Source organism: Eptatretus burgeri, chromosome 3 (genome assembly GCF_056783735.1).
Source record: "Eptatretus burgeri isolate ZD-2024b chromosome 3, Ebu_testis_v1, whole genome shotgun sequence".
Taxonomy (NCBI): Eukaryota; Metazoa; Chordata; class Myxini; order Myxiniformes; family Myxinidae; genus Eptatretus; species Eptatretus burgeri.
In genome coordinates this window covers 94,322,856-94,348,416 of record NC_140963.1, presented here as the reverse complement: position 1 = coordinate 94,348,416, position 25,561 = coordinate 94,322,856, and the positions used below count along the sequence as shown (strand labels likewise).

The following is a 25,561-nucleotide window of genomic DNA, read 5'->3' as shown; positions in this document are numbered from 1 at the left end:
GTTCAATGAAAACGATTTCAATTGCCAAGCACCAGCGTCCAAAAACAATAGGCGAGTGACAGGCATTTATTAAAAGTGAAGTTGCAGCCTATGAATAGAAAACCTCACGTAATCGTCGACGATACGCTGCCACGCTATGCATACGTTAGACTATCGTTGGGCATAGGTTGTGGATGCCTAAAACACGCTAATAAATCATTGGTATAACTAATCTATGTTATCGAAGCGTTCTGTATTCATTACGAGTACATTATGCATTTGTCCAAGTCAATTTTAATACTTTAAAAACTGAAACAAAAAAATAGTTCATCGTAGGAATGAGAAAAAAAAAATTCGTCGAAAAGAACATCGAACAATGGTGTAAAGTAGTCTCCTATTCGTGGACGCAACGAGGATCCATCATCACCCACACCCTCCCCATCACGCTCACCTACTACTACTGACATGGACCTACTACTACTACCAATACTGCTACTACTACTACTACTACTACCACTACTACTACTACTACTACTACTACTACTACTACTGACACGCTCACCTTGTACTACTAGTGATACTACTACTACTACTACTACCACTACTACTACTACTACTACTGACACGCTCACCTTATACTACTACTGATACTACTGACATTGACATCTACTCAACATGGAGTCTGGAACACTGACGGGTTCCTCTTGTGAAGCCCATTTGTATATACCAATTCCCCTAAACGCTGCCAATACGCCATTATACAGTAGATGTAAGTTAGAAACATGTTCAGTAAGTTCTGTGGTCGTCCGGAAGACGACAATCAAATTCGTCTACATACGACAATGTGTGTTTGAGATACGTTACACACAGGTTCAAAGCACGCTACTCATAGGTTCAAAGCACGTTACGCATCGGTTACAAATTAAGTTTCGGGTATGCTAAACATTACCTCGACGTGTTTCGACTTATGAGTAACTTACAAGTAACGTGTGTCCGACGTGTGACAACGATTGCGGAGCGTGCCGAGAACTTATGCCAGCGTAGCGGAACTTGTGAGCCATACGTCGAGTACGTCGTAAAATTTTCAGCATGCTTGAAATTTCACGACGTACTAAACGTACCACGGAATATGACAGCGTACTTCATTGTTTTTCAGCGTGCTCCTAACGTATACACAACTTACCCATACCGTATTCGACGTGTGCCAGCGTTTTAGACACATTCTTCATAGGTCGGCATACGCTGGCTAAATCGTCAAGGTGTGACTGCGATGTTGATACTTCCGATTCTCAGGCGGTTATGATTTAAATCGGCGTGCGGCAGGTTTTTAACAGGCTACGCCACGAGTTCGTCGGCGATACGTGCAGCGCGCTATGCCTAAGTTAAACTATCGTTGGACATAGGTTGTGAACGCCGACAACAGGCTAAGCATTCGTTGGTATAAGTTATCTGTAAGACAACGAAACGTTCTGTGCCCCTTACTAATATGTTATGCATACGAACAACACATTATGAATACGACCAAAACTTTAAAAAAAACCTCAAAACTTCAGCGTACGCCAACGTTTTACATACATTTTTATACGTTGCCAATGCTGGCTAAAACGTCAAGGTGTGACAGCGCCTTAAGAAACGGTGGCCACAGCCTTTATTGAGGCCTCCAGCTCGGAGGTAAAGGCGAGCTGAAGGCCAAAACCTGCCTCGGACCTGTCCACCTCGTGTGGTTTGGGTGAGCCGATTCGAACCAGGCACCAGCGAGAGGCGAGCAGAATCCAGACACCGGTGAGCTGCGATCAGCCTCCTGAGCTCCGCTCGGCGCTCGTCCTGGCAACCAAACCTCTCCTCTATCCTAAACTGTCGAGAAGGCAGGAGCTTTCTCTGCCACTTCTCCAAGTCTTGGAGTTGAACGTCAAAGCGAGGGCTGATAACTCCACGCTTGTTCAACCTGCCCATCAGATTGACCACCACCTTGCCTGCTCGATGGTCATCAACTATCTCAAACACTCGCTCGTTCACCGACAGGGAGATGGCACGCACCCCTTGCGGTTCTTTTCGAGGAAGGATCTCTCGAGCTCAAGCTCTCTTGTCGTCCGATCGCGCCGCACCCTTATTCACCCTGTCTCAGAGGGGGGGGGCCCTCCGCCCTCCCCGCTCTCCCTCGCTGGACGGTTTTGGCGCGCAGAATCACTCATCGCCCTGTCATTGGCCAAAACGAGTACGTCGATTGGCCCCGGGGCGTGGTGACGCCACTCGGACCCCTTTCTCCCCATCGCGGGATTTGATTGGCTGAGCAGTGGCCACCCCACCCGTAGCACGCTGAGTCGTCAAGGGCCGCCGCGAGGCTCCTCCTTGAACTCCGCCCACGTACGTGCCGACAAGCACGCAGACAATGGCGTCGGTGTGAGGAAGCGAGGTGAAGGCGTGTTGTTGTCGTTGATGGTGGTGTAAAAATAAAAGAAAACCCTATCAAAATAACTCACAGCGCCAGTACATTTATTCACCCATTAAACGAGGGACGGGGACCCTAACTAAAAACACATACTTACCGATATAACTGTTCTATAGGACCTGTATGTTGAGTGCTCAAGGCTTCCAGATTAGCAACAATATAAGCTGCGTCGGGATTCAAACCCAGGCTAGATAGGTCAAAGTTGACTGGTCCACACATGCACAAATGTACACAAAGACATCCACACGGAAGTAGATACTTTGAGACCTAGGAGGGCTCCGTACCACCTTCTGAAACCCGCATATGGAGATAACCAACAGCACATCATACATAATTACAGTCACATAGACAGATTATAGACAAGCGTGTAATGTTTTAATATTCATTCCACCGCACTTGACATACAGAGAAAGGTAAAATGTATGAAAAGGCTGTGGGTCCACTACCCTAACTGGCACTCACATTCCAGCACTCCGACATGATGCATGTCACAGAACATTTTTATATGGACATACAAATTCAGAACAGGCTTTATGATACTGTCATATGAGTGCTTGCCATGGTGCCTCTCGTGTTGAGAAGACTGAGGCTGACATCCCAAAGGTTATGGGTTCAAATTTAGCCGAGGGCAGAAGTGTTCAGATTGCAGTGCATCTGGAAGCCATTAAAGTAATCTCAGGAGAATAACAAGTTGCTATCAGATTGTCAATAAAAACCCAACAGGCTCACCAATGACTTCCAGATAGGGCCTATATTGTCTGCCTCGCCTGGTATGGTCTACAATGTGGTGCCAGTCGGCATTTTGTGGTTAACCAAAATTATGCCACGGCAACTTCGGATATGGACTAAGTACGAAGTGGCATGGCTGCCCAAGTGCCATGTCTGTCAAAATCCCATCCAAACTGCACGTAGCGATTGTTGTCACTCGTCTTAGAAAATACATTTTTGATAGAAATGTTTACAATTTCATGTGTATCTGAAAATCAAAGCATCGTTCAAATGCTGCCCAAAAACGTTTTCATTAATTTTCAACAACAAAAACAATGAAGAGGTGGTCGTGTGAATGGGCAGAGAGCGATTTGAACTCGACTTTTAAAAACACTGCTGCATTGTTTTGCATCTACTTCCCTTGTTCCACTGCAACCGCTTGCGGTCTGCAATGTCAACACTGGCACTTGTGTGCCGTTGCCTGTTTTAACTTCGATTTTGCCAACGTCTGATTTGCCAGAGTGTTTCATGTTCCCTCTGAAAGCCCATGCCGCAAAATGTTTTTATTTGATCTCGGCGGGTGGTTCGAGACCAAAGGGCTTTCATAATGTCATCTATTATTTAGTAGTTCTTTTAAATTGTGTGTATACTTTGGGCATGCATTACGTCTCTCTGAGCTGTAGATGGATGCTTGGTTACGTCTGCGATGTTCGAAGTTGCACATGACCGGTAAAGTTTTGGCGAGGAAAGCAAACAAACTTCAAAAAGTTTCTTTAGCACGATGTGCCTGATTAAACCATCTTCGCCTTACCGTGAAACTGATACAAAGTCAGACGAGTACTTCTTGGAAGAAGAGTGAATACAAATTGTTTTTTTTTTTGTGCATTCCTTGTGCAGGGATGGCACATGGAGGCTCACGTAGTTAGTGGTTTTAGGCCCTCCTCTTCAAGAAGGGACGAGATAGGCTATATTAATCGGTCTGTGTCAGTGAGTGAGTATGTGAGTCCACATGCAGATCGTCTTCTTTCATGTAGACCTCATTTTGAGATCTGCTGGAGTCTATATTTGAAGCTTTGTATTATTAAAATCCTCCGTCTTGCTTTCTTTATGGATTGAAGCTTTGTCGGTTGCGTGCAATAATGGCAAACATTTCAGAAATAATTATGGTTCACAAGTGTTCTTCCCCCATTGTCGATTTGTTCAGCCATTTGTGTGATGCTTATCTTTGATGATTATGTTATAAACTTCATGTTATAAACGTACTTCATATACTCGTATGCTTTGTATCATCGTCGTAATTCTCTCCCCCCCCCCCCTTCAAATTTGTAAGCTGCTAGCTTTGGGTTCACATTACCTTTACTCTGATTAAATGCACCTTTCCTGTGATGTTTTTTGGGGGGAAGATTCTAAATCAATAATGGAGCTCGGGTGGTGCTCGATTATGAATATAAGAATGCTGAAAAGGAAAGGAGAGGGAAGGGATGTTGTAAGGAGATAGGAAAATGGGAAATAACTGTAGGAGATTCTGATGGGCATTAAAATGGTTTTACAAACGGGTATTATTTGGTACTCTTGGAACCTTTGTTTATTTATTTGTTTATTTATTTGTTTATTTATTTGTTTATTTATTTGCTCATTATCCACTTTTATGCATTTACCGCTGCAACTGAAGGTGGATGGAGGTTATGTTTTCACTCCTGTTTGTCTTGCTGTTTGTCTCTTTGTTTGGCTGTCTTGTTTGTCTGTCTGTGAGCAGGATATCTCAAAAAGTTATGCACGGATTTGGACAAAACTTGTTGGACAGGTTGGGTTTGTGACAAGGATGAATCGATTCAATTTTGGTGAAGATTAGCCTGGTGTTGGCTTCGCGGTTAGGGTGGTTGGCTTGGGATCCGAGGTTCCTGAGTTCAAGTCCCGTTGGCTGCTGAATTAACACCAGGGGGTTGACAGCCTGTCATCCTTCTGAGGTCGGCGAAATGAGTACCAGTGTAGCAACCAAAAAGGCTGCACATGAAGGGAAGGGGTATCAACGGATTGACTAAATGTGGTATTGGTGTGGTGCAGGCATGATGGGCCGAATGGTTTTCTCCTGTGCAAAAATTTCCTTGTACAGATCTGGATCCGGACACTAGAATATTTGAATTTTCAAGTGATTCTTCACCATTGAGAGATGGGGCCAAAAACTAAACATAGCACGATATTTCAAAAAGTTGTGGAGGGATTATGACAAAACTTGGTGGATGAGCTTGGGTAGGTGACAAGAACAAGCCGATTAGATTTTGGTTAAGGTCCGGATGCAGATCCGGCCTATCAGTGGGCTACAAATCGTAAAGTGTTCAGCCTGGCGGAGGGATGCACTCCACCAAGTGCCATTGTAGTTGTTATATGCCAATAGTTTAATGAATATGGCATTGTGGTTTCAGCAATTTATCCACACATTTTCTATGTTTATGGATATCATAAAATTTTGCTGTGAGCCATCGTAAAGATTTTATTCAAATAAGATGCCAGCTCCAAATAAATCCATGAATGCATCGTGAAGATGTGCTTTCATATTCTACAGTAGCCGAATGAGCAGCTGACTTGAAGTGTGGACTCAAATCACTTGAAGATGACTCTATGTCAGGATGGCCAGCATATGCAACCTACCCACAAACTGCTACTTCAGTTGAGGCATTAATCATGGAGGATTGCCACATTAAGGTCATGAGTGTTTATGTGGGCATGTCCATGTTCTCATCAAGATGGATCCCCAAAACCTCAGCGCTCCGAATTGACAACAATGGCTGGCATCTTGTCGCGAGCTGCTCAAACTGTTCAACCCAGATCCAGCCGGCTTTATTGCTGGTCTGGTAACTGGTGATAAAACACCGCTTCGCCATGATTTCCTCAAACCACATTGGAAACCATGCAAAAGGAATCACTGCCACGTAAGCAATTTTGCACCCATCCCTCAACCAGCAAGATCACGATCAAGGGATGCCAAGAGAATCCCGTGTATTAACGATATATTCCTCACAAAACTACAATCCCAGGGGAATATTATACTAGTCTCGTGCAAAAATAATTGTGGCAGACCATCAAGGATAAATGCCAAGGGATGTTGACCAAAGGCTTACTCTTCCTTCATAACAATATGCCAGCGCAGAAGTCCTGTGTTGTACAGACCTCCATTTTTAATCGTAGCTGGATTTCCTACCCCCTCTCCTCTCCCCTCCTCCACCAGACCCCCTTGTACAGCCCTGATCTGACCCCTTTTGGCTAATATTAGTTTTGACATTTAAAGTCAAATCTGTGTGGCCACTGATTTGTTGGCAATGAGGAATTGACTGAAGCAACAGAGACTTGGCCAAAAGGGTAATCCAAAAAGTTGTATTTTACTGGCTTAGACAGTTTGAAGGACAAACAGAGCAAGTTCATGGAGGTTAAGGGACACTATTGAAACTTATAAAACAATAAGCTGCCATGTCTTGGACAATTGTGAGTTTCTTAGTCCAAGAGCATTTTGAGTGCTTGTATTTGCCACATGAGGAACAGTCGGTGGTGGTGAGTGGGTGAAGGGAGTGAAAGGGACAGTTAAATATGTCGACTTATTGCATACACATTGAATAGATGGCTGTTACTGGACTGTACCACACCTTGTCCATACTTTGTGAAAGGGTGGCTTCAATATCCCTTTTGGTAGCGAGTTGAGATGTTGGAAGAATGTCATGACATTGACAATACCTGATAAATTCCATACTTTGGGATCGCCTTCATCCTCATGTAGTTATTAAAGGTTCACAGCATTTTTCATGAGCCAAGTAACATTGAGATTTGTCATCTTCTCGACAAAACTCACCATAAAAGACTTGTGGATTAAATGTGGTGGATCTTGCAGGTGTAGAGAATATGAAAGTTTCACATTGTTACACAAGCCTTCACCAGCAAGACTATTTCTCCATTCCACTTGGTCTCTCAATTCACTTGTTTTTCCTTGAGTTTTCTCGATTAGGTTCTCTGGTTTTGTGAAGTTCAGGTTTGTTTCATCACATAACGGAGTTTAAATTTTTACCTTGAGCATTTAGTTTGCGATCGATGTCCATTGACCCGAGGTGGTCGACGTTTTATGACAAATAAAATGTCTACCATCTCCATGTCAGTGCTGGATAAGATGAGCAGGAAAAGTGCTCTGGAAGAAACCTTGGCTTACATCGACACTTATCAACACAACACCTGGCACATGCTGTCTTGGTAATTACAGCACCTCTGGAGTGAAAATGTGTCTACGAACATGCCAGCATTTGGCACACCAGTGTTTTGGCAAAGATGTACCAGAAATTGCTGAAGAACTTTTGAAAAAGACAAATTATTTGAAATAATAATTTACCTTTTGCACTTATTTTTGGTCAATTTCCTGTTAAATCCCTGACCTCAATCAAATCAAGGGGAAAGTGAGGGTGGTTAAAATTTTGAGTGGCATACATGTGACAATCACCCAAACTAGTTGTCTCCTGGGCAGGAAGCTAATTTTCAAAAAGGTGTTGTTGCATGACTGGAGCCACCGTTTGATATACCAGTGGTGACGACGTTTTGTTGAAGGATATTTGTAAACTCAGATATTCTTTCCTTGTGTTTTGGGAGCTGTGCGCATTTATGCGACAACGAATTGTAATTTGCACGTCTCGCTGCCTACGGGCCACGCATGATTCTTCCCTTCCACGTGGAGAGAATGATGGTTTTGACGACTGAAAAAGAAAAGATACAAGGATGATACATATTCAGGATGCAAAACTAGCAGAATTTATAACCCCCCAAACACCACAGACTCTTTCCCTGAGATGTTATATTTGCTCTCCTTCCTTCTCCCCCTTTTCCTTTTTGAAGCGTTCTTTCTCTCTTTTACTTTAATAACCCCAACCTCATCTATGAAAGAGAGAGGGAGAGAGAGAATATATATATATATATATATATATATATATATATATATATATATATATATATATATATATATATATATATATATCCCAAAAGCTGATGTTTTTGAATATATTGCGAACAGGTAATCTGATGACATGGGCATAAATATGGTAATTTTTCAACAACTTTGAGGACTCACCAAGGCCTTTTAGCCAAAGGTGTTTTCTGATATTTTCTCAGTATCACTTTGCCATTTTAAAATAATTTGAGACCTTTTTTCAAGCTTTCAGCATGATGGAGCAGACAACACCCGGTGTATGGTCCGCACATTACTTCACTCCACAATGAATTGAGAAACTTCAAACTGGAAATTATCTGTCGCTTAGATTTGTGAGAACTTCTTACCTCTGCACGAGTAGTCGTGACCTTTATAGTACTCGTCTATTTTGCTCTCTGTCATGTAAATAATTCGTACCTCTTAATGGCGCACCAGTTTTTCTCGGGGCCAGCTTGTGCCATATTTTGTCGGGAATCACGTTGCTCATGTGTGCTGCATACTCTGCCCAGCTATGTTTGGAAAGTGTAAATTGAAGCACTGGAATTGTGGAATGAACTTCAGGACTCTCTGCAAAGTGTTTTGATTTGCACTGCCTGGCTTATTTTGGCTGTCGCAACCAAACATTCTTGGCAAATTGCAGACAAATGAGTTTCCATGCTGAAACTGGCCCATGCATCTCTTTGCCGGCCTGCGTGAGTGTACCTGTGCCTGTACGCATGCCTGTACATTATCTTTGTGTTTATTTGAAGGTATGTATGTATGTGTGTATGCATGCATGCATGTGAGAATGTAATTCATCTGATTTGGAATTTATAGTTTTGGCTTTAGATGTTTCTAATATGGAATAACAAAAACATCCCTTATGGGACATTAGTTGATGACAACATACTTCTTTGCAAAACGGAGCATCGCCAGACAACTGTGTACATTTTAAGTGAATTACAATGACATTAAGAGACGATGGACAAATCTGCGATGCCAGCATATCACGTGCCACTGGTTTGGGTGGGAGCATTAAGCATGCCGACTCAAACCCTTGCTCATAGTTTGTCATGTGTGGCAGTCTGTGCTCGAATCTCGAAGAATTTTCTGCCGGTAATGAAATTGATAACTGGTTACATATCCATCTGCTCACTCAACTATAACCACAGTGGAAATGACATCTCCTTGTGCTTTTTTTTTTCTTGTGGTGCTTTTTGGCTTCGGCTGTAGATTTTTTTTTTTTTTTTTTGATGGAGCTTTGCCCAAGATAATTCGTCATCTTGCCTGGCAGAATATATGGAAGTATTTTTCTTGATTGCTTGAAGGTTTCCATGGAGATTTATGAACCAAGTTTAGTGTTTTCTTGTATTTTGGCCTCCCAATATTCAATAGTTTGCTTCTATTGCTGTATAATTTGGTGTTTTTTTTTTTTCCAAACATATTTGGACAGATGTACTTTGGTGTGAATGCCTTAGTGATGCTGATCCCTCTTCCTTAATTTGTGGATCTTGATTTGTCTTTTCATCTTCACTCAACTATCCCTCCTTGCAGATTTACCCGTCAGACCACACAAGCAATGGGTTCTCGTCCAGTCCCTCAACCCCGCCCAGCTCTTCTCCACCTCTCTCAGGTATAATGACCGAAAAACTGAATGCTTGAGAAACGTTTTCAAAACGATTGTGATGTGTGGGTTGTGCTTTAAATTTCAAAAGGTTATGTAGCACGGAAGAGCTTAACTGTGAGCATGACCCCAACACCCTTTGTCTCAAAGCCCCCCCCCCCTTTTGTATCCCACCACACATCACCTTGTTACAGCCATATCAACTGCTGCTTACAATGAGCATTCTACAAAACCCAGAGTGGTTAACAACTCTAAACACTGCACACTCTACTTCACCTGTCACCGCTGGTTCAACAAATTACTCTGCAACTGCAAAGCCTTTTTTTTGTAAAATGGGTGTTCAGAGAAATGAATCTGGCTTTGCTAACTTCAACAGATGTACAAGGATGCACAAAGAGAATTGAAACAAAAGGACGCCATTTGTCCCATAAAGTTTGTGCCGTATCAACATTCTTTCGTCTTTGCGACATCTCCCGGCCATCAAGTTGGTGTCAGCAACTCGAAGAGCCTGGTGTTGGCTTAGTGGTTAGGGTGGCGGCTTGGGATCCTAGGGTCCTGAGTTCAAGCCCCGTTGGCCGCTAAATTAAAATACACCAGGAGGTTGACTCGGCCTGTCATCCTTCCGAGGTCGGCAAAATGAGTACCAGTGTACTGATAAGGGGGACACTGACTGCATCAGCGGCATAGCTGCGTCCCAACCAATGATGCAACCAGCAGCCACAGGCTGCACTCGATAGAGAGAGCAATTCTGACAGCATGTACAATTGGTCCAAGTCTTTCAAGAACCAGTTGGCTCGGCATGACATTCAACTGAAGTGGACAGGAATCTTGAAGTTGACCATAGTGCCAATTATGACTCACCTTCTTTGTCAAAGGACACTGGGATCTGTAATGTTCACCAACTATTGCCAGCTTAAGATCCATCCGATGGACAGCGCACTTCGTAACGAAACGCCTTGCCTGTGAAACACCAATCCAACAGATTATAATTGGCCTGAGAAATGAGCCCGGACTAGATAACTCAAAGGTAAATTACCTCTGTACCATCACGTCGGACTGTGCCGTATTTACATTCCAATTTAATCGATCAGTCTGTTTATCTTTTTTCTTTTCAACCGATTCCCACCATTAACTTTTGAACTACCTTAACATCCACTTATTTCGCTATTTAACACGCACTGACTTAACATCCACACCCCGTTATGATTAGCTTTCCTACCGTCTGTCTGTGAGCAAGATATCTCAAAACGTTATTGACGGATTTGGATGAAACTTGGTGGACAGGTTTGGTGTGTGACAAGGACCAATTGTTTCAATTTTGGTGACAATCGAGATACGGATCCAAGCATTTCTAAAAAAAAAAAATCGTGATTCTTCACCATTGAGAGATGGGGCCAAAAACGATGTATAGCACAATACCTCAAAAGGTTATGGACGAGTTATGACAAAACTTGGTGGATGAGTTGGGTCGGTGACAAGAACAAGTCGATTAGATTTTGATACAGGTCCGGATGCATATCCGGCCTATCAGTGGGATACAAAACGTAAACTGTTCAGCCTGGCGGAGGTTTGCGCCCCACCGAGTGCCCTTCTCGTTTAATTTGTTTTCTCATTTGAACTTTTTTATTTTATTACAAACTGCGAACATATTTTTGTGCATGTTGAGTAAGTCTAACAGTTACCACATTTTCTTCAAACTCCACTGACATATAGCTGACAGCCACACAATTAATATTCTGATAATATTTTAGTCAAACGGATTTATCGGAGCAAATTAAGCTGAGTTGTGCAATATCAAATGAAATTGTCAGCATCGTCACGCAAGTTTCCTCAGAGAGGATTGAAGGTGGGGATGTGGGGGTTGCGGTTTCGATGTTACAACTCTGCAAATGACCTTTTCAAGAAATGTAGCGAATAATTCAACTTTTTCGATGAAATGAAGGTTTTAAAAACAAATTATGTGGCGGTGGATAACTTAATGTGGTTGAACACAACTTGAAGAAACCTTGTAATGTTTGGGTAGATTTGGAGGTGATGAGTTATCTCTCAGAATATGGACAATTGACAGTCAAAATAATTGCTGTTGTGACCATAAATATTTGCTCGAACCTTTGTTTCATGATTAGACTTTACAAGAGGCATTTGCAGCACTGTGCTATTAAATGTACATGGTTCGACAAGGTGCATGAGCAATAGAAAACTTCCAGTCTTGGCAAGGCTACAAGTTGAGTATTATGGCAGCTGGTGCCATTTTGAAGATGTGTGAATAAAATGTTTTGAAAGAAAATTACACTTGAAGCATGCATAAAAGTCGAGAAGTGAAAACCTGCAGAAGCACGGCCAAAGAAACCCTTTGTTTGAAGTTAAAAAGCTTCATTTTGACATTTTGGTGACAGTGCCCCTTGCCTAAGATGAGTGCAACAGCTGGTTGAATTTTGGATCATAAATTTATTGGCAAAGTTACTTTGAATAAACAAAGTATGTTTGATTCTCGTTTTTACTTTATAAGTTTTTTTTTTGGACATGAAATTGAGACTCATGGGAGAGGGAGGTGGCAAAGGATAAAAAGGCAATGTAGTGACAGTGGGGCCACAGTTGGATAAAACAAACAAGGGAATGAGATAACAACAAAGGATTAGAGAGAGCAGAGAAGAAAACACAAAACAACAAAAGATTAGAGAGGGGAGAGGAGGAATTAACTTGCAAATAAGAAGGTTGAGTAAGGTCATGTTCATGAACTTCATGGGAGTAGAAAAAATTACAGGTAGGGATGGGGGATGACATGAGATGGTTGTGCACTGCTTACTTGAAACCCTGGAGGGAAGAGTTCAAATAAATTGTCTCTGAAGAAGGAAGAAAAGAGGAACAAAAGAGTGGAGGTGTGTGGCAAGCCTGGATTTTGGGAGTTGAAACAAGACAATGTTGCTGGAACAATGCATGTGTCGTGGAGGGTCAGAGTGCTAGGAGTGCTTGAGGGAGCTGTCTCATTGCAGGAGATGCTGATGTTGAGAGCTTTTTTTTAAAGGGATTCCACATAATTCAGGAGAGAGATTATGTTAGTAAAAACTCAACCCATAGGGGAGAGCACTACCCTCATTGAGCTATGGACAAAGGCTTTGGAGGTAGTGAGTAGTTCTGATTTTTTTTCTTTCCAATGAATGTCTGTTCAATCCAACTTCCTCCATTTATTCAGTCTCATCATTCCTTCCAGGACTACAACACAGCTGTTCACCACCATCTCAGGTCACCCTCTTCTATATCCATGATGTTTTCTACCCTTATTACCCCCCCCCCCCCCCACCAAGTCCAACTCTTTAACTCTTTCTTTGTTTTCTGGTTATCACATTTCCACCTGCTCCCTCACTCTCCTCTTTGTTTTTGTTTTCCTTTTCCATTTCTGATTCTTCTCCAGTTGTCCCTTCCACTTCTGTGATTGAGAGTTTGTGCATTGCTTGTTCACCCCCTCTGTCCTCCTCCCTCTCCCTTTGCTCTTGTTTTTCCCAGTGTTTTCTTCCTCACTCTATTTTATCCCTCTGCCCTGATGTTTGTGCCCTCACCCTTCTCCTGCTCTTTTCCCTCCCTCCCCTCCTGCTCTTTTCCCTCCAATGTTATTACCTCCCCCACCAAAGGTGAAGGAGGTTATGTTTTCACCCCTTTCTGTCTGTTTGTGTGCAGGATGTCTTTAAAAGTTGTGGACGGATCAGAATGAAATTTGGTGGACTGGTTGAGTGTGTGACAAGGACGAACTGATTAGATTTTGTTGAAGATCCAGATCCGGATCCGACTAGTAGAATTTTTAAAGTGATTCTTCACCATTGAGAAAAAGGGCCAAAAACTATGTATAGCACGATATCTAAAGAAGGTTGTGGACGGATTTGGACGAAAGTTGGTGGACACTTTAGGTGTGTGACAAGGAAGACTTGATTCAATTTTGGTGAAGATCTGAATCTAGTTCTGGATGCGAGAATTATTTGATTTTTAAAGTGATTCTTCACCATTGAGAGATGGGGCCAAAAACGATATATAGCATGATATTTAAAAATGTATTGGGCCCGATATGTTCTTGTGAATCAAGCATTGTGTGGCGGGGTATGCACTCCACCAAGTGCCCTTCTAGTTTTCATTCTGTTATGTCTTGGACCGCTCTATTCCAGCTCCACGAGTCTTGAATCTGTACAAAAGAAAAAAATGACTTGGGAGTCCAAACAATATTGTGGTCAATTTATATGTTGACATCCATGGGGAGAAGGAAATTCCTCCTTATGAAATGCCCTACTGAGTACGGTGAGAAAGCAACGCCATTGTAATGACGTCGCTGGTACCCATATTACCCTGGGAAGTGACTGCATTTCCTCAGTGGCTGTGTTTGTCTCGTCTAATCGTCTGTGTTGTGTCCCGTATGTCTCGAATATCCATGTGTGTGAGTGGCAGCTCCACTACAAGCCTAAGATCATGTTTAAAAAAAATAAAAATAAAAAATCGTGTCACATAGTTCTTTAATCTAATCTTGTCCTGCCAGGCTTTTCTTCACACCATACTCGAGGAACCACCTGGAGACTCGAGGAACTCAAGGAAAATGTTTTTCTTTTTGTATACATGATTGAGGCTCTTGGAAGTGCTAGAGAAAAATGGAAAGGGAGAAATACCAACAGAAGAATAGAAGTGAGAGTGAGATCAAGGGGAAGGGGAGAAAGACACATCGGGTGAACAAGCTGCACTTAAGCTGAAACACGGCAAGAAGAGGAAGGGGAAGGCAGAGATGAAACAGAAAAGGAACAAACTAAAACAGGTGAGTGAGAGGGGGAAAATCACAACAACCTGGAATAAGACATTGCTTGAACCGGACTGAACACACTGAACAGTTATTTTCCCATGTGAGAGAAAGAGGAACAAATGAGTGGAGGTGAGCACTGAGCCTGCATTTTGGGAGTTTAACAAGAAGGGGATTGCTGGCACACCGTGTGCACCCTGTAGAAACCTGGAAGGGACAGGGACAGAGCCAAGAGAGGGCAGAGGGTGCAAGACCAAAAAGGAAGCGGTAAAATACAGAGAAATCACCAACATGCCTGCAATGTGAAAGTAACAGGCCGAGACACTCAGCTTTGTCGCAGGAGATCCAAATGATTTTGAGGATCTGGCTTTCCATGGCATCAATAAGAGCAAGGTGTGAGGCAGGGGAACCAGCCCAAAGGGGACAGCAATACTACAACAAGCTGTGAATAAGGCCTTGTAGGTTGTCCAAAATTTAGATTGGCCAAGGAAAGACCTTGCATGACTGCGGCTTTGGAGGCCATCTTGGAAATACGGTCTGCCCACCAAAGGTCATGGCTGATGGTGAGGCCCAAAGGTTTGAGTAGCTTAACCTGTCGAAGTGGTTTGTTTTGGAAATAGGTGAGAGATTTTGCCAGAAGGACAGGATCAGTGTGTCGGATTTCGCAGGGTTGAAAGACTTATTCCAACAATTGGACCAGCTCCTGATTCTATCAAAGTCTGCAGAGGGAAGAGGCTGCTGCCTGCCTTGCCTGTCTGAAGGATGAGAAATAATATGGCAGATGGTGGAATCATCAGCAAGCAAGCTTTTCCAGGGAATGAGAAAGATCATTTTACGATAATTCACCGTCTGTCCATCTGTCTGTTCCCAGGTACCGCAAAAACGGCTGAACCGATCGCAAGCATTTTTTGGGTGTGTAATCCTGGGACCTCTTGGAGTAAAATAGGCATAAATATAATAACATGACCCCCTTAACGGCTCCCGGAGGGAGTGGGTGCTTCTAGTTGATAAAAAATTATGAACAAGACTGGGCCCAAGACACTGCCTTGGGTCACTCCAGCCTTGAGAGGATCCAGTAAAGAGTGACACGCTAACTGTGGGAGTGGAGGAAGTCAGATATCCATGAGAGGAGGTGGTCTTGGATGCCATAAGTGGAGAGTTTGGAGATCAAAGCGGGTGTCACACTGTTTTAAATGCTCGAGATATGTCGAGAGAGATGACTCTGATGTTATGTCTGAGATTGAGGGCTTCCATCCATTGTTGGGAGAGTTAAAGCAGCATCTCCAGAGTATAATGATAAGGTCTGAAACTGAACTGATGATTTGAGAAGAGGAAGGATTTGATGTCAACTACAATGATATAATCCATGGCCTTGCTTATAATTGGAAGCATACTAATAGGCCTGTAGTTAAGAGTATCCATTTTGCGCCATGTCGAAATTGCATTGATGTTGTCTAATTTTCAGGCAGACAGAAACTCATCCAGAGAGAATGATTGAGTAAACAGAACAGAAAGAAAATGAGCCAGAGTAGCAGAGTAGGCTTTTAGGACACATGCGCTGATGCCATCTGGGCCGATCACAGAATTTGATTCCACATTTGCCAGAAATTTCTCCACATTCTCATTCACCAGGATCAGTTGGGTATGAGATGGTATGGTAGGTGTAGGGAGTGAGGAGTTGGGTACACAAGATTTGGAAGCAAACACAGATTTGAAGCATTCTGTCTTCTCACGAACAGAATCAGCTGTGGTGCAATTTGAAGTTTGGGAAGGGATGGAGGGGGAACATGAAATGATGTCGACCAGGGACAGACTTGAGAAGGTGCCACCAGGACTTCAAAGAAGGAGACAGGTTTGAGAGTTCAGCCTTGAGGTTGACTAGATGTTGTTTCCTGGCATTCCTGAGAGTGGACCCACACTTGTTCCAGGCTTTGTGGAATGATCTGAGGTTGTCTTCGGTCAGATTTGCCTTCCAGGAAGAGAAGACAAGTTGTTTTAAAGCAACTGCCTCACCACAGGATTCTGTGTACCATGGGCAAGTGGATAGGTACAATAACTGCAGACGAGATGGTATCATTCTGTACATAAAGGAAAGCAAGCTTGCGTGGAAGGATTCGCAGGCAGTGCTAATATCAGGAGAGGTAGAAATGAAGAACCAGTCTTGACATGAGAGGGCAGTTTGCAATCACTACCAGTCAGCTTGAGTGAACTGCCAGACTCTGTGGCACAGATGCAGTTCTCTGACAATAGCCATAGAGATGTTGACTCTCACAAGCATATGATCAAATTCAACTATTGAAGCAGAAGGGGAACAGGAGCCATTTGTACGAAAATTCGTCATCACCAAATCCAGAAGGGAGAACGTACCATGAGGAGAAATTCGGGTCAGAAAGTTCGCCGATTGGGTGACGCCCATTAAGTCACATAAGTCCTTTGCTGCACTGCCATGGCAGGTTGAAGAGGGACCAACACCCAGCCAATTGGTGTTTGTAATCAGGGGACGTCGATCAGGGATGGTGGTGGGGGAGTCTGGAGCAGATGTCGGGGAACTGAGGTGTGAGGATGCCGTGTGGTTTGGTATGCAAAGACCCTCCTCTTTCTCGTTTCTTTTATAGGTTCTTAAAGAGGCTGCCTGCTTTTAATGTATAAATTTGTTTGCAGCACTGCGAAACAGAAGGGTGTTAGAACACATTTTGTTCACTTCTGATCAGCTATCTGACCATCAAAAGAAATAAATCTGTCATTGATGCAAACCTCGAATGCTATTTCTTCTCTAACTTTCTGTTGCCATATAATAATCATTTTGGTTTCTTTCTTGACCAGTTCACTCTTGTCATGCTTCCTCATCCATTTCATTTCAACAATTCTTGATTTAGTGATTTGCTTCATTGGTGTCGACACTTGCACAAAAGTTCTTGCAGGTTGGGAATACAAAACGAAGAAGACCTTCACTTGGCCATTCAAAACCAATGATAATCGTTCTCAACAAAACAAGCCATTGATTGGAAGTCCAGTTGGATGTGATTTCATCATCGTTTTTAAACGTAAAAGCTGTTAAAAAAAAAAAAAAACCTGTAAATTGGCCTTGAGGATGGATCGGCCTTCAAATCACATTCCATCATAATGTTTCTATGTTGCCCAGCCTTCCATTATACTAGCATGAGTACACATGGCAATCTTTTTGGGGTTTTTTTTTTTTACCAACATTGGCAAGAAAAAGTGAGGTCACATTACTGAGCTTTAAATGTTACAAGTGAGGTTGCATTAGCTCATGTGTAGAAATGTCTGCTCAAATGGTTAGTTAGTTACTTTCTTCTCGAGCCATTTTCAACGCACTGTTCTCATGTTACATTGTTGCTCGTGCAGTGCCTGCAAAAGTCCGCAAGACCCACAACATGATTTTAAGCAACTTTTACATTTTGGGTAATTTTTTAAAAATCTATTTCTTTAGATCGCGCGCGACAGTTTACTTCGCCAACGATTGGTTCATTTGTTGCTCTCATCTGAGCACTTGCCTCATGGTGCCGAGATCTCAGGTTCAAATCCCATGCACTCTGTTGATTCTGTCGATTGTCTACAAATGTCCTTGTAATTAACGTGAAGGTGCATTTATGTCTTCTAATGTCTTTTGTCCTGTTTGTTATGTTTGTATGTGCAACCCCCTTGTTGAGCCGGAGAGATTTTCTGGAAACAACGCTTGTTCTTCCTTGATTTATTTTTGTATTGTACAAGCCGAGATAGTGTATAAAAATAACAAAGTAACAAATATCCTTTGCTTGGCTCGAAGAGTCTTGTTTACTAACTGTATTTGGCCCATTTTGCGCAGTGTACCTTGTTTGTATGTATACCTTTCCATGAGCATATTTTAATATGAGCCTAACTTCGATGTTTCTATCTCCTGAGCACTCTGGCTATTTGTTTGGTTCTTTGTTTATTTTTTGCCTGCACACAGTTTGGGAAGATAAAAAGATATAGGCACTACATGGCTGCATATTACAGAAGTACATCAGCTACATATCACTGCACTCAATCTCACTATTGGTTTTGATGAGGTTTCGTTATTATGGGTTTGATGCATTAAAACAAAGAAGTGGGGACAGCTTTGAATGGGTGATGTGGGGAGGGGGCAGGGCGACGCTGCCCTCGAGGAAGAGGTGAATGGTTCGGGCGCATTTTTTTGATACAAGGGTGGTCCACGAAATGATGAGCATTTTCTTCTTTTTTTTGAGGTTGGTAAACAATTATTCTTAGTGCCATGCACTGTATCATATATCAAATTTGGAATTCTTGATGCAAACATCAAAAACCCTCAACGGAGCTGATGGTGAACGTTGTGGAATCGTGCACGTCACTCGACGAGGGTTAGTGTCGCATAGTGGTGATTAATTTCATCGGTTGAATCAGGGCGCACGAGGCAACATTGTGACCATCAGGGGGAATACGTTGTCACCTTTCGACACATTATAAAACTTTTCTTTGGCAATTGTAAATGTATCATCATTTTTGGGCCATCCTAAACAAGCTGTTGGAAAGTTAACTTCACTGTGAGAGGAAGGATAAGTAGGGTGTGATTTCAGCTGATAAGCTTTTATCGTTTAGCGCTGCGACACCCCTTGTGGTTGGCCTTCGTGAAAGTAGCAGCTCGTTCATGTGGTATTCACGGATGGAACAGTGGCTGGTTATTATTCATCTGGGGAAGCAAGATGGTGGGGGTAGGTGGGATGTGGGGTGGGAATGGGAAAACGGCGGTTTGTTCTTGAAAAGGAGCCTTTTCATGGGAGGATCATGTCCTATAACCCCGTTCCTGATCTCACTTCTGTTTTTGTGCCAAGAGTGTTGCAAACATCCAATTTATTTGCATAGAGACACACACCACTTCCTTTTTGAGCATTTTGGGATGTTAGCCTCAGGTTGCCATCATTGCATGCGTTCAAGCCAGGATGCTTCACATGCAGTACGTTTGTATTGAAATAGAAATGGCTTGGACGTCAATTGTTGTTGTTGTTTTTTGTTCTTAAAGGTAAAATGAACCAGCTTCCTTCTTTCTGGGTCTTATTTGTTTGCTTAATTTTTGAAATTTTTAAAGTTTTTTTGGATAGAATGCAATATTTATGGAATTTTCAGTGGATTTGGAAAATTGCATATGAGGTTTGGTTTTTGCCTCTTATCTTGGCTGCCCCAAGTTGGGGAGTGACCTTTCAAACATAAACTTTCCATCGACTATAAATAACAACGGCATCACCGAATAAATTAAATTGGACTTGAAGCCACTGCTGCTTATTAGAGTTAAAAATAACAAGGCTGCCCTTGCCCAGTAAACCCACAAAGAATTGTGGTTATCACGAGCAGTAAACATTCATGCTGGTGTGTAACTCGAGGCAGCCATTCTCACTCGTGAAGCTGTTCCAGGGAAGAGTGCAGGCCTCCTCTTGGTCTTTCACTAACCCTAACCCTAACCCTAACAGCTTGAGAGACGTGCATCGTAATGCTTGGTAGAAGTGTTCGTAATTGAGCGGTGTAGCTTTTCTTGCTGCAATCAAAGTATCTCCTTTAATTATTATTATTAAGTTATTATTAATATTTATTGTCGTTGTTCGTATATGTTCAACATTTCCCATCTGAGCACTTGGCTTGCAATATGAAACAGTGTGAACCCAGGTTCAAAACCCATATAATGTGTGATTTGTCCATAAGATTCCACAATACCTTTCCAAAAGTAGGCCATTGTGTGCCGCTACCCTGGCACTGAATGATTGCCGGAGACATTCCACAAGAAATGATGCGACCAGCAGGCAGCATATATCATGTTCTCCCATGGCTGCGTGCTTATGTGTGCCCGTGTCCTCGTTTATCATGCAAGCATTTGGCTAAGCTCCTCCATGAATCTGAGATTTCTCTACAAAATGAGGTTGTATTGTGTTATTTTTAAGCAGTCGTTGATTTGCATCCCGAAAAGGGCAAGTTAGTGACATGTACGTGGCATCTTGGACAGCTTGCTTTCATGCCTTTTGTACAAATTTTATTGGGACTTTGAAGTCTTATTCACACATACTGTCATCCTGGATTAATTTTGTATGATAAAATCAGCACTTGGTGTGGGAGGAGGGTGGGGAGAGAAGTTAAAATGGGAAATCTAGTGAGTTGTCTCTTGGCTTTGATCATACTTGGTCAGACAAAATGTATGATTGTCGGATGTGCCAGGAGTTAGTGGTAGGGAATGTGGAGAGAGCGCTTTGAAGATGTTGTCCAACCCTCCTGCCCTCCCCCCAATAACTCACACCAATTCTACCCTCCCTTTGAGTGCTGTCTGAACTTTACCGCTGCTTGCCTTCTGATCCCAGGGTCTGGCCAGTGGAGTCGGCAGTCTGCACGCACACCGTCATCACCAAGCTATGATGCTTCTCTCCACTCACTGGTGGGTGAGGTTCGTGCCAGCTTGGAGGAGGGCATGGATGGGGATTTGAGGAGTGGGGGTGGGGGGGAGGGGGTGGGTGTGATTGGGGACATTCTGGCTGGCTGCTTGTGCAAGGCATGTTGCAATGGCATACGAGTCGTAATAGCAGCTTTGGCATGGGTGAAATACTCACCTTCCAGAAAGCGTATGATTAACACTTATAAGCACTGATCGCATTCGGGTTGTAACCACATGCATTCAAGCCAAAACTTCCATTATGGAAATACACTGAGACTTCGCCGGTTTGATCAACGATGAGGGACATGTGTTACTGCGAGCAATATGTCGTCATTTCAATTTGTTTATTTGTTTTTCGTGTTTTTGATATTTTGCTTTCACGACACAGCATTCTTTTGGAAAGATTTGTATTGAGGTGTGTATTCGATGCCAAGTGACACATTCCAATCGCCAAGAGAAAGAGCCTCGTGTAACAGCTCTCTCTGGGCCAACCGGCACAAATTGCACAGAACTGCGGAGGAGGTGGTCGTCGTGGCAACGTGCCTCTTATGCTTGTAACTCTTCCTTACACCCTGCTTAGTTTTCTGGATTTGGTCACGTATCCAGTGTGATTGTCAGTCCGCTAACCTCCTGACACTTAACTTGTCTTCTCTTCTCCTCCTGTGTCCCAATCCCGTATGCCACTTAACCTCACATTTTATTTTTACTTCTTTTCGTTTTCACCACACATGCAATTTTTACTCCCTCTCATTTTGCTTCCATTTGTAATGCCTCGGATGCCTCCTTTTTGCTGGCCATGCCCTCCCTCCCCCTTCCAACTCTTCCCAAATCACCTCATAACCCCTCACCTCCACTTCCAAACTTCCACTGCGTGCTGTAGAAAAACCGGTTGATGCAAGAGCTGCACAGAAACTTAAAGGATGCCGTATACACTTCGCGGCATCCATGCAAGGTATCTATTTGCCTTTGAAACTTTTCTTCTGTAACCACAGCTCCTCCTTCGAGGGATATGTGCACCAACTTTGTTGCGGTTCTCCACACTCGTACTATAGGCCAAACTTGTTGTTACTGGCTGTTTGAATTTCTTCCTCGGTGATTCGTAGACCCTAGAAAGGTAGGATAATATCTGATCGCATAACCTCGTACAAAATTGGTTGAAAGGAGTGGGCTAGCCATGCCAAATTTGTGTGCTAGCAAATGTCTTAAGTGCTGCCAAATGTTTTTTATTCTTCTGGCAGTCAAATTTCACCATACTTATCTCTTCACCCCTCTTCTGCCCTCTGGACATCATGCAGGATCGACTAGATCGCCTAGACGATGCGATCCACATCCTTCGAAGTCATGCCGTGGGGCATGGGCCTGGGGTGCTGACTGCCCATGGGGATGTGCAAACGCTCCTTGGGGCATCCCATGGAGGAAACGTAGACCAAGCAGGTGCCGGTGTGTTCAGTGGAGGCAGCAGAGGTGATGGCCGTTCATCAGGCTTGGTGAGATTACGTTGTCTTTTCCTCTTTTTATTAAATTTTTAAATCGTTCTTGTCCTTGCTGCATTGTGGTCGAATGATGTCATTCAGCCGCACCCATCTCTCTTCTTCCAGCTCAACAGTTATTTTGCCTTTTTTGTTTTTTTCTCTGGTGCTAAGTTTTCCTTGATCAGTACTGTTTGACTTCTTGATCTTGCACCCTGGCCACACTGATTATAATAAAATGATGACAAGATACAGTTGTAAGAAGAAAGGAGAGATCTGCTAGCATCAAAGATGACAAAGTTCACCCATGACATCCACTGTTGTTTTTCAACTGTGGTTGGGAGGGGAATTGGCCATGATTTGATGTAATCGACAGGCTCTACAATCTTGTCCATGTATTATCACAGAAAATAAACTGCTTCAAAAATTTCATCAGACATCCAGGATATGTGGGGCAGAATTTGTTCTGTTTGCATATCATCTCTGCATTTTATCTTTTTGGTACAAGGTTTTTCAGGATATTTTTTTACTGAATCAAAATTCCAAAAAGCGAAGGGAAGGGGCCTGGAAAAAGCCCAGTGATCAAACAGCTCTACATAGCTGAAGGGATAGATAGATGGTTTGACAGACATCGGTTTTTTGTTCATGTCTTTAGCTGAACACTGAAGGAAGGAAAATGTGTCCATTTTGTAGGATAATGTCATTGTGAAGGCAGGTGCCTAAAGCATAAACTTGAAATACAGACCTCTGTTTAAACAATGACATGTGACCTTCCAGGTCGTGGGTTAAACTGCAAGTCGTCCGAGGTCACAGAGCCCTTGGGCGACGTAAGTTTGGACTAAGTCCCTGATCTTCCCATGGCCTTGGGACATGTGGCTTGTCCTCTCTCTCTCTCTCTCTCTCTCTCTGAGCAGCTGGATCAAATCATCCTGCTTGGCGGGAAGCTATATGGCTACTAAGGATAGGGACATCATGCTACAGGCCATGAGTGGCCTCGATAGACCCTCAGGGATACTCACGGAAATGTGACCTCTTGACACAGACTTCCTGACCAAGGAAACTCTCAAATGAGCAATTAATTTAAACATGTATACTTTCTCCGAGAATAGTTTTCTTTCATTTCATAGTGGAGATTCTTGAGTGGAATTGATTTTCAACAAACGAGTTGAACGAGTTTCTATTGAAATGCCCATTTCTCATGTGATGCATTTCATAGGATATGTTTACTTTCTTGCTGACGTTTTCCTTTCAATATTTGGTCTTTTGATCATTTCCAAAAACATACATGATTTTACAGATTTTGCCTTATTTTCATTTTTGATATTGTGAGTTATGAATCCTCGCTGGTCATGCATGCATTTGTAATCTATGCGATGAAAACTGTGGTTTTAGTTTATCTGTTGCCATAAAGGAAAAATTCCATGGACGGCTTTGTTTCCCTATTTATTTTCTAATCTCCCTTCCATCACATCAACCCTCCGCCACCCCCCCCCCCCTCCTTCAAATCCCACCCCTTGTTTCCATCCCTGAAACCACTGGGAATTGCCTGATTGGATGTAACAAGAAATGCTCCATGAGAAAGAGGAACAAAGCATGGCCCACAATTCTCATGCTGTAGCCATACAAATGGCACCAAAATAAATGATAAATGTTTGCAAAGTTCCGTTCAATATCGTCAAAAGCAGAAAACAGGACAAGTATTGCAGACTTTCCTGAAAAGTTCCACACGCAAGGGCATTTCAAGGTTGATGTGGAAGTTTTTTTGTTGTTGTATAACATGCAAAAATAAGAGTTCATTGCTGAAATTTTGTGCAATGTTATTGTCTACCTTGAGCAAATTTTACAGGATGCCGGTGTGAAAGTATTTGGTCTAAATCCAAGATCGCGGCCCACAGCCATGTCACACGTGTGCTGTGAAACTAAGATGCATAATCACGAGTGAAACAGATGAGCAATCTTGAGCATTCAAATGCAATTTGCTGTTGTCAAGCAAGCAAGCATTGAATGTGTTCAATAGGTATTAATTTTCGCCATCAGCTGGAAAGCTTGTGGCAATCGTGTTTTCGGACCGAAATGGTTTAATTCGTGTGAAACGTCTTTAATGTGGAAAACCATCGATGCACAATGTAAAATTGACTTGTCTTGCACTGAAGTGAGAAGCAATAACATGATGATGAATAGGTATACACTGTCTTTGAGTGTGACTTGACTGTGCGATAATACTCGTTGTCATATGACAAATGTGACCACATCTACTCTTGTGGTGACGGGTTGGGAGATTCAAAGTCATCCCTTCTGCAGACTGCGCTTGTCACCTGTAATTTCCATTTGTAAGAACCACTCAGAGAAGATCTGATGGTGTTACGTTGACAAATGATGATGTCGTCAATGCGTGTGTCCTGAAATGGTCGCGTATCTGGCCCATTGATCGGCATACAGACGGCATCAAGCCACTTCCACTTCCATTGGACAATTGTTTATTTTGTCGCAAGTGAATATCTTGATTAAAAAGGTGAACATTCATTAACTTCCCTGCATGCTTTTAAGTTTTTTTTTTTGCTTGAAATAAAAAGTTCTCAACGATATTGAAGTGTGTGCTTGTGTGCGTGTGCAAGCATATGCATTCTGGGAAAAATACACAGCTCGATAAGTTTTGTACCAAGTATTATTACTCCGCCGTTTTTATTGAATTTTTATTTTTTTTAAATGTAGAGTTTGTCCTTGTCTCGCATCCATATTACAAACTTCGATTGAACAGACATTTTTGATGATGACAGCGTGCTTATGGTTTCTTGCTCCTTTTCACTCCTTTCCTCTGGCATGTGAACAGAAGATGGTTGCGATGGGAATAAAACAAAGCCATGTGTCAGAGCTTGGATTGAGGCATGATGAAGCCATTAAGTTATGGATGAAACATTGCCTGATACTGTCCACTCTATCCTATTTGTTGCAAAATCGGTGTGTGTGCGCATGTGTGCACACCTTTGTCTCACACCAGCAATCGTGTATATATTTTATATGTATACCAGCAATTACTGTGCATGTGTGTATATTTTATATCTTAAAAAGTACCTCTTCACTGGAATGGTGATTGTGAACCTTCGTGTCTCACACCAGAAATTGCTGCAAGGGTTCTGACCAATATGGGCTGCCTGCCATGCATCTATTACATTGTTTAGGAGGATTTAGGCAGCGAGGAAATAAGATTTATTG

General features: G+C 42.6%; 1 protein-coding gene across 17 annotated transcripts in view; it reads left to right on the top strand.

The window, feature by feature from the left end:
• The window catches only part of LOC147030477 (transcription factor 12-like), a 336,231-nt gene that overhangs the window by 224,187 nt on the left and 86,483 nt on the right, over nt 1-25,561 (top strand). For 14 of the 17 annotated variants that reach the window (XM_085874584.1, XM_085874582.1, XM_085874583.1 and 11 more), the window contains 4 exons: nt 9,627-9,705; nt 20,809-20,882; nt 21,760-21,831; nt 22,175-22,366. In XM_085874584.1, coding sequence (XP_085730710.1) covers nt 9,627-9,705; nt 20,809-20,882; nt 21,760-21,831; nt 22,175-22,366 — 417 coding nt within the window. The remainder of the gene's footprint in view (nt 1-9,626; nt 9,706-20,808; nt 20,883-21,759; nt 21,832-22,174; nt 22,367-25,561) is intronic. The other 3 variants (XM_085874588.1, XM_085874592.1, XM_085874591.1) reach the window with 1 other exon arrangement.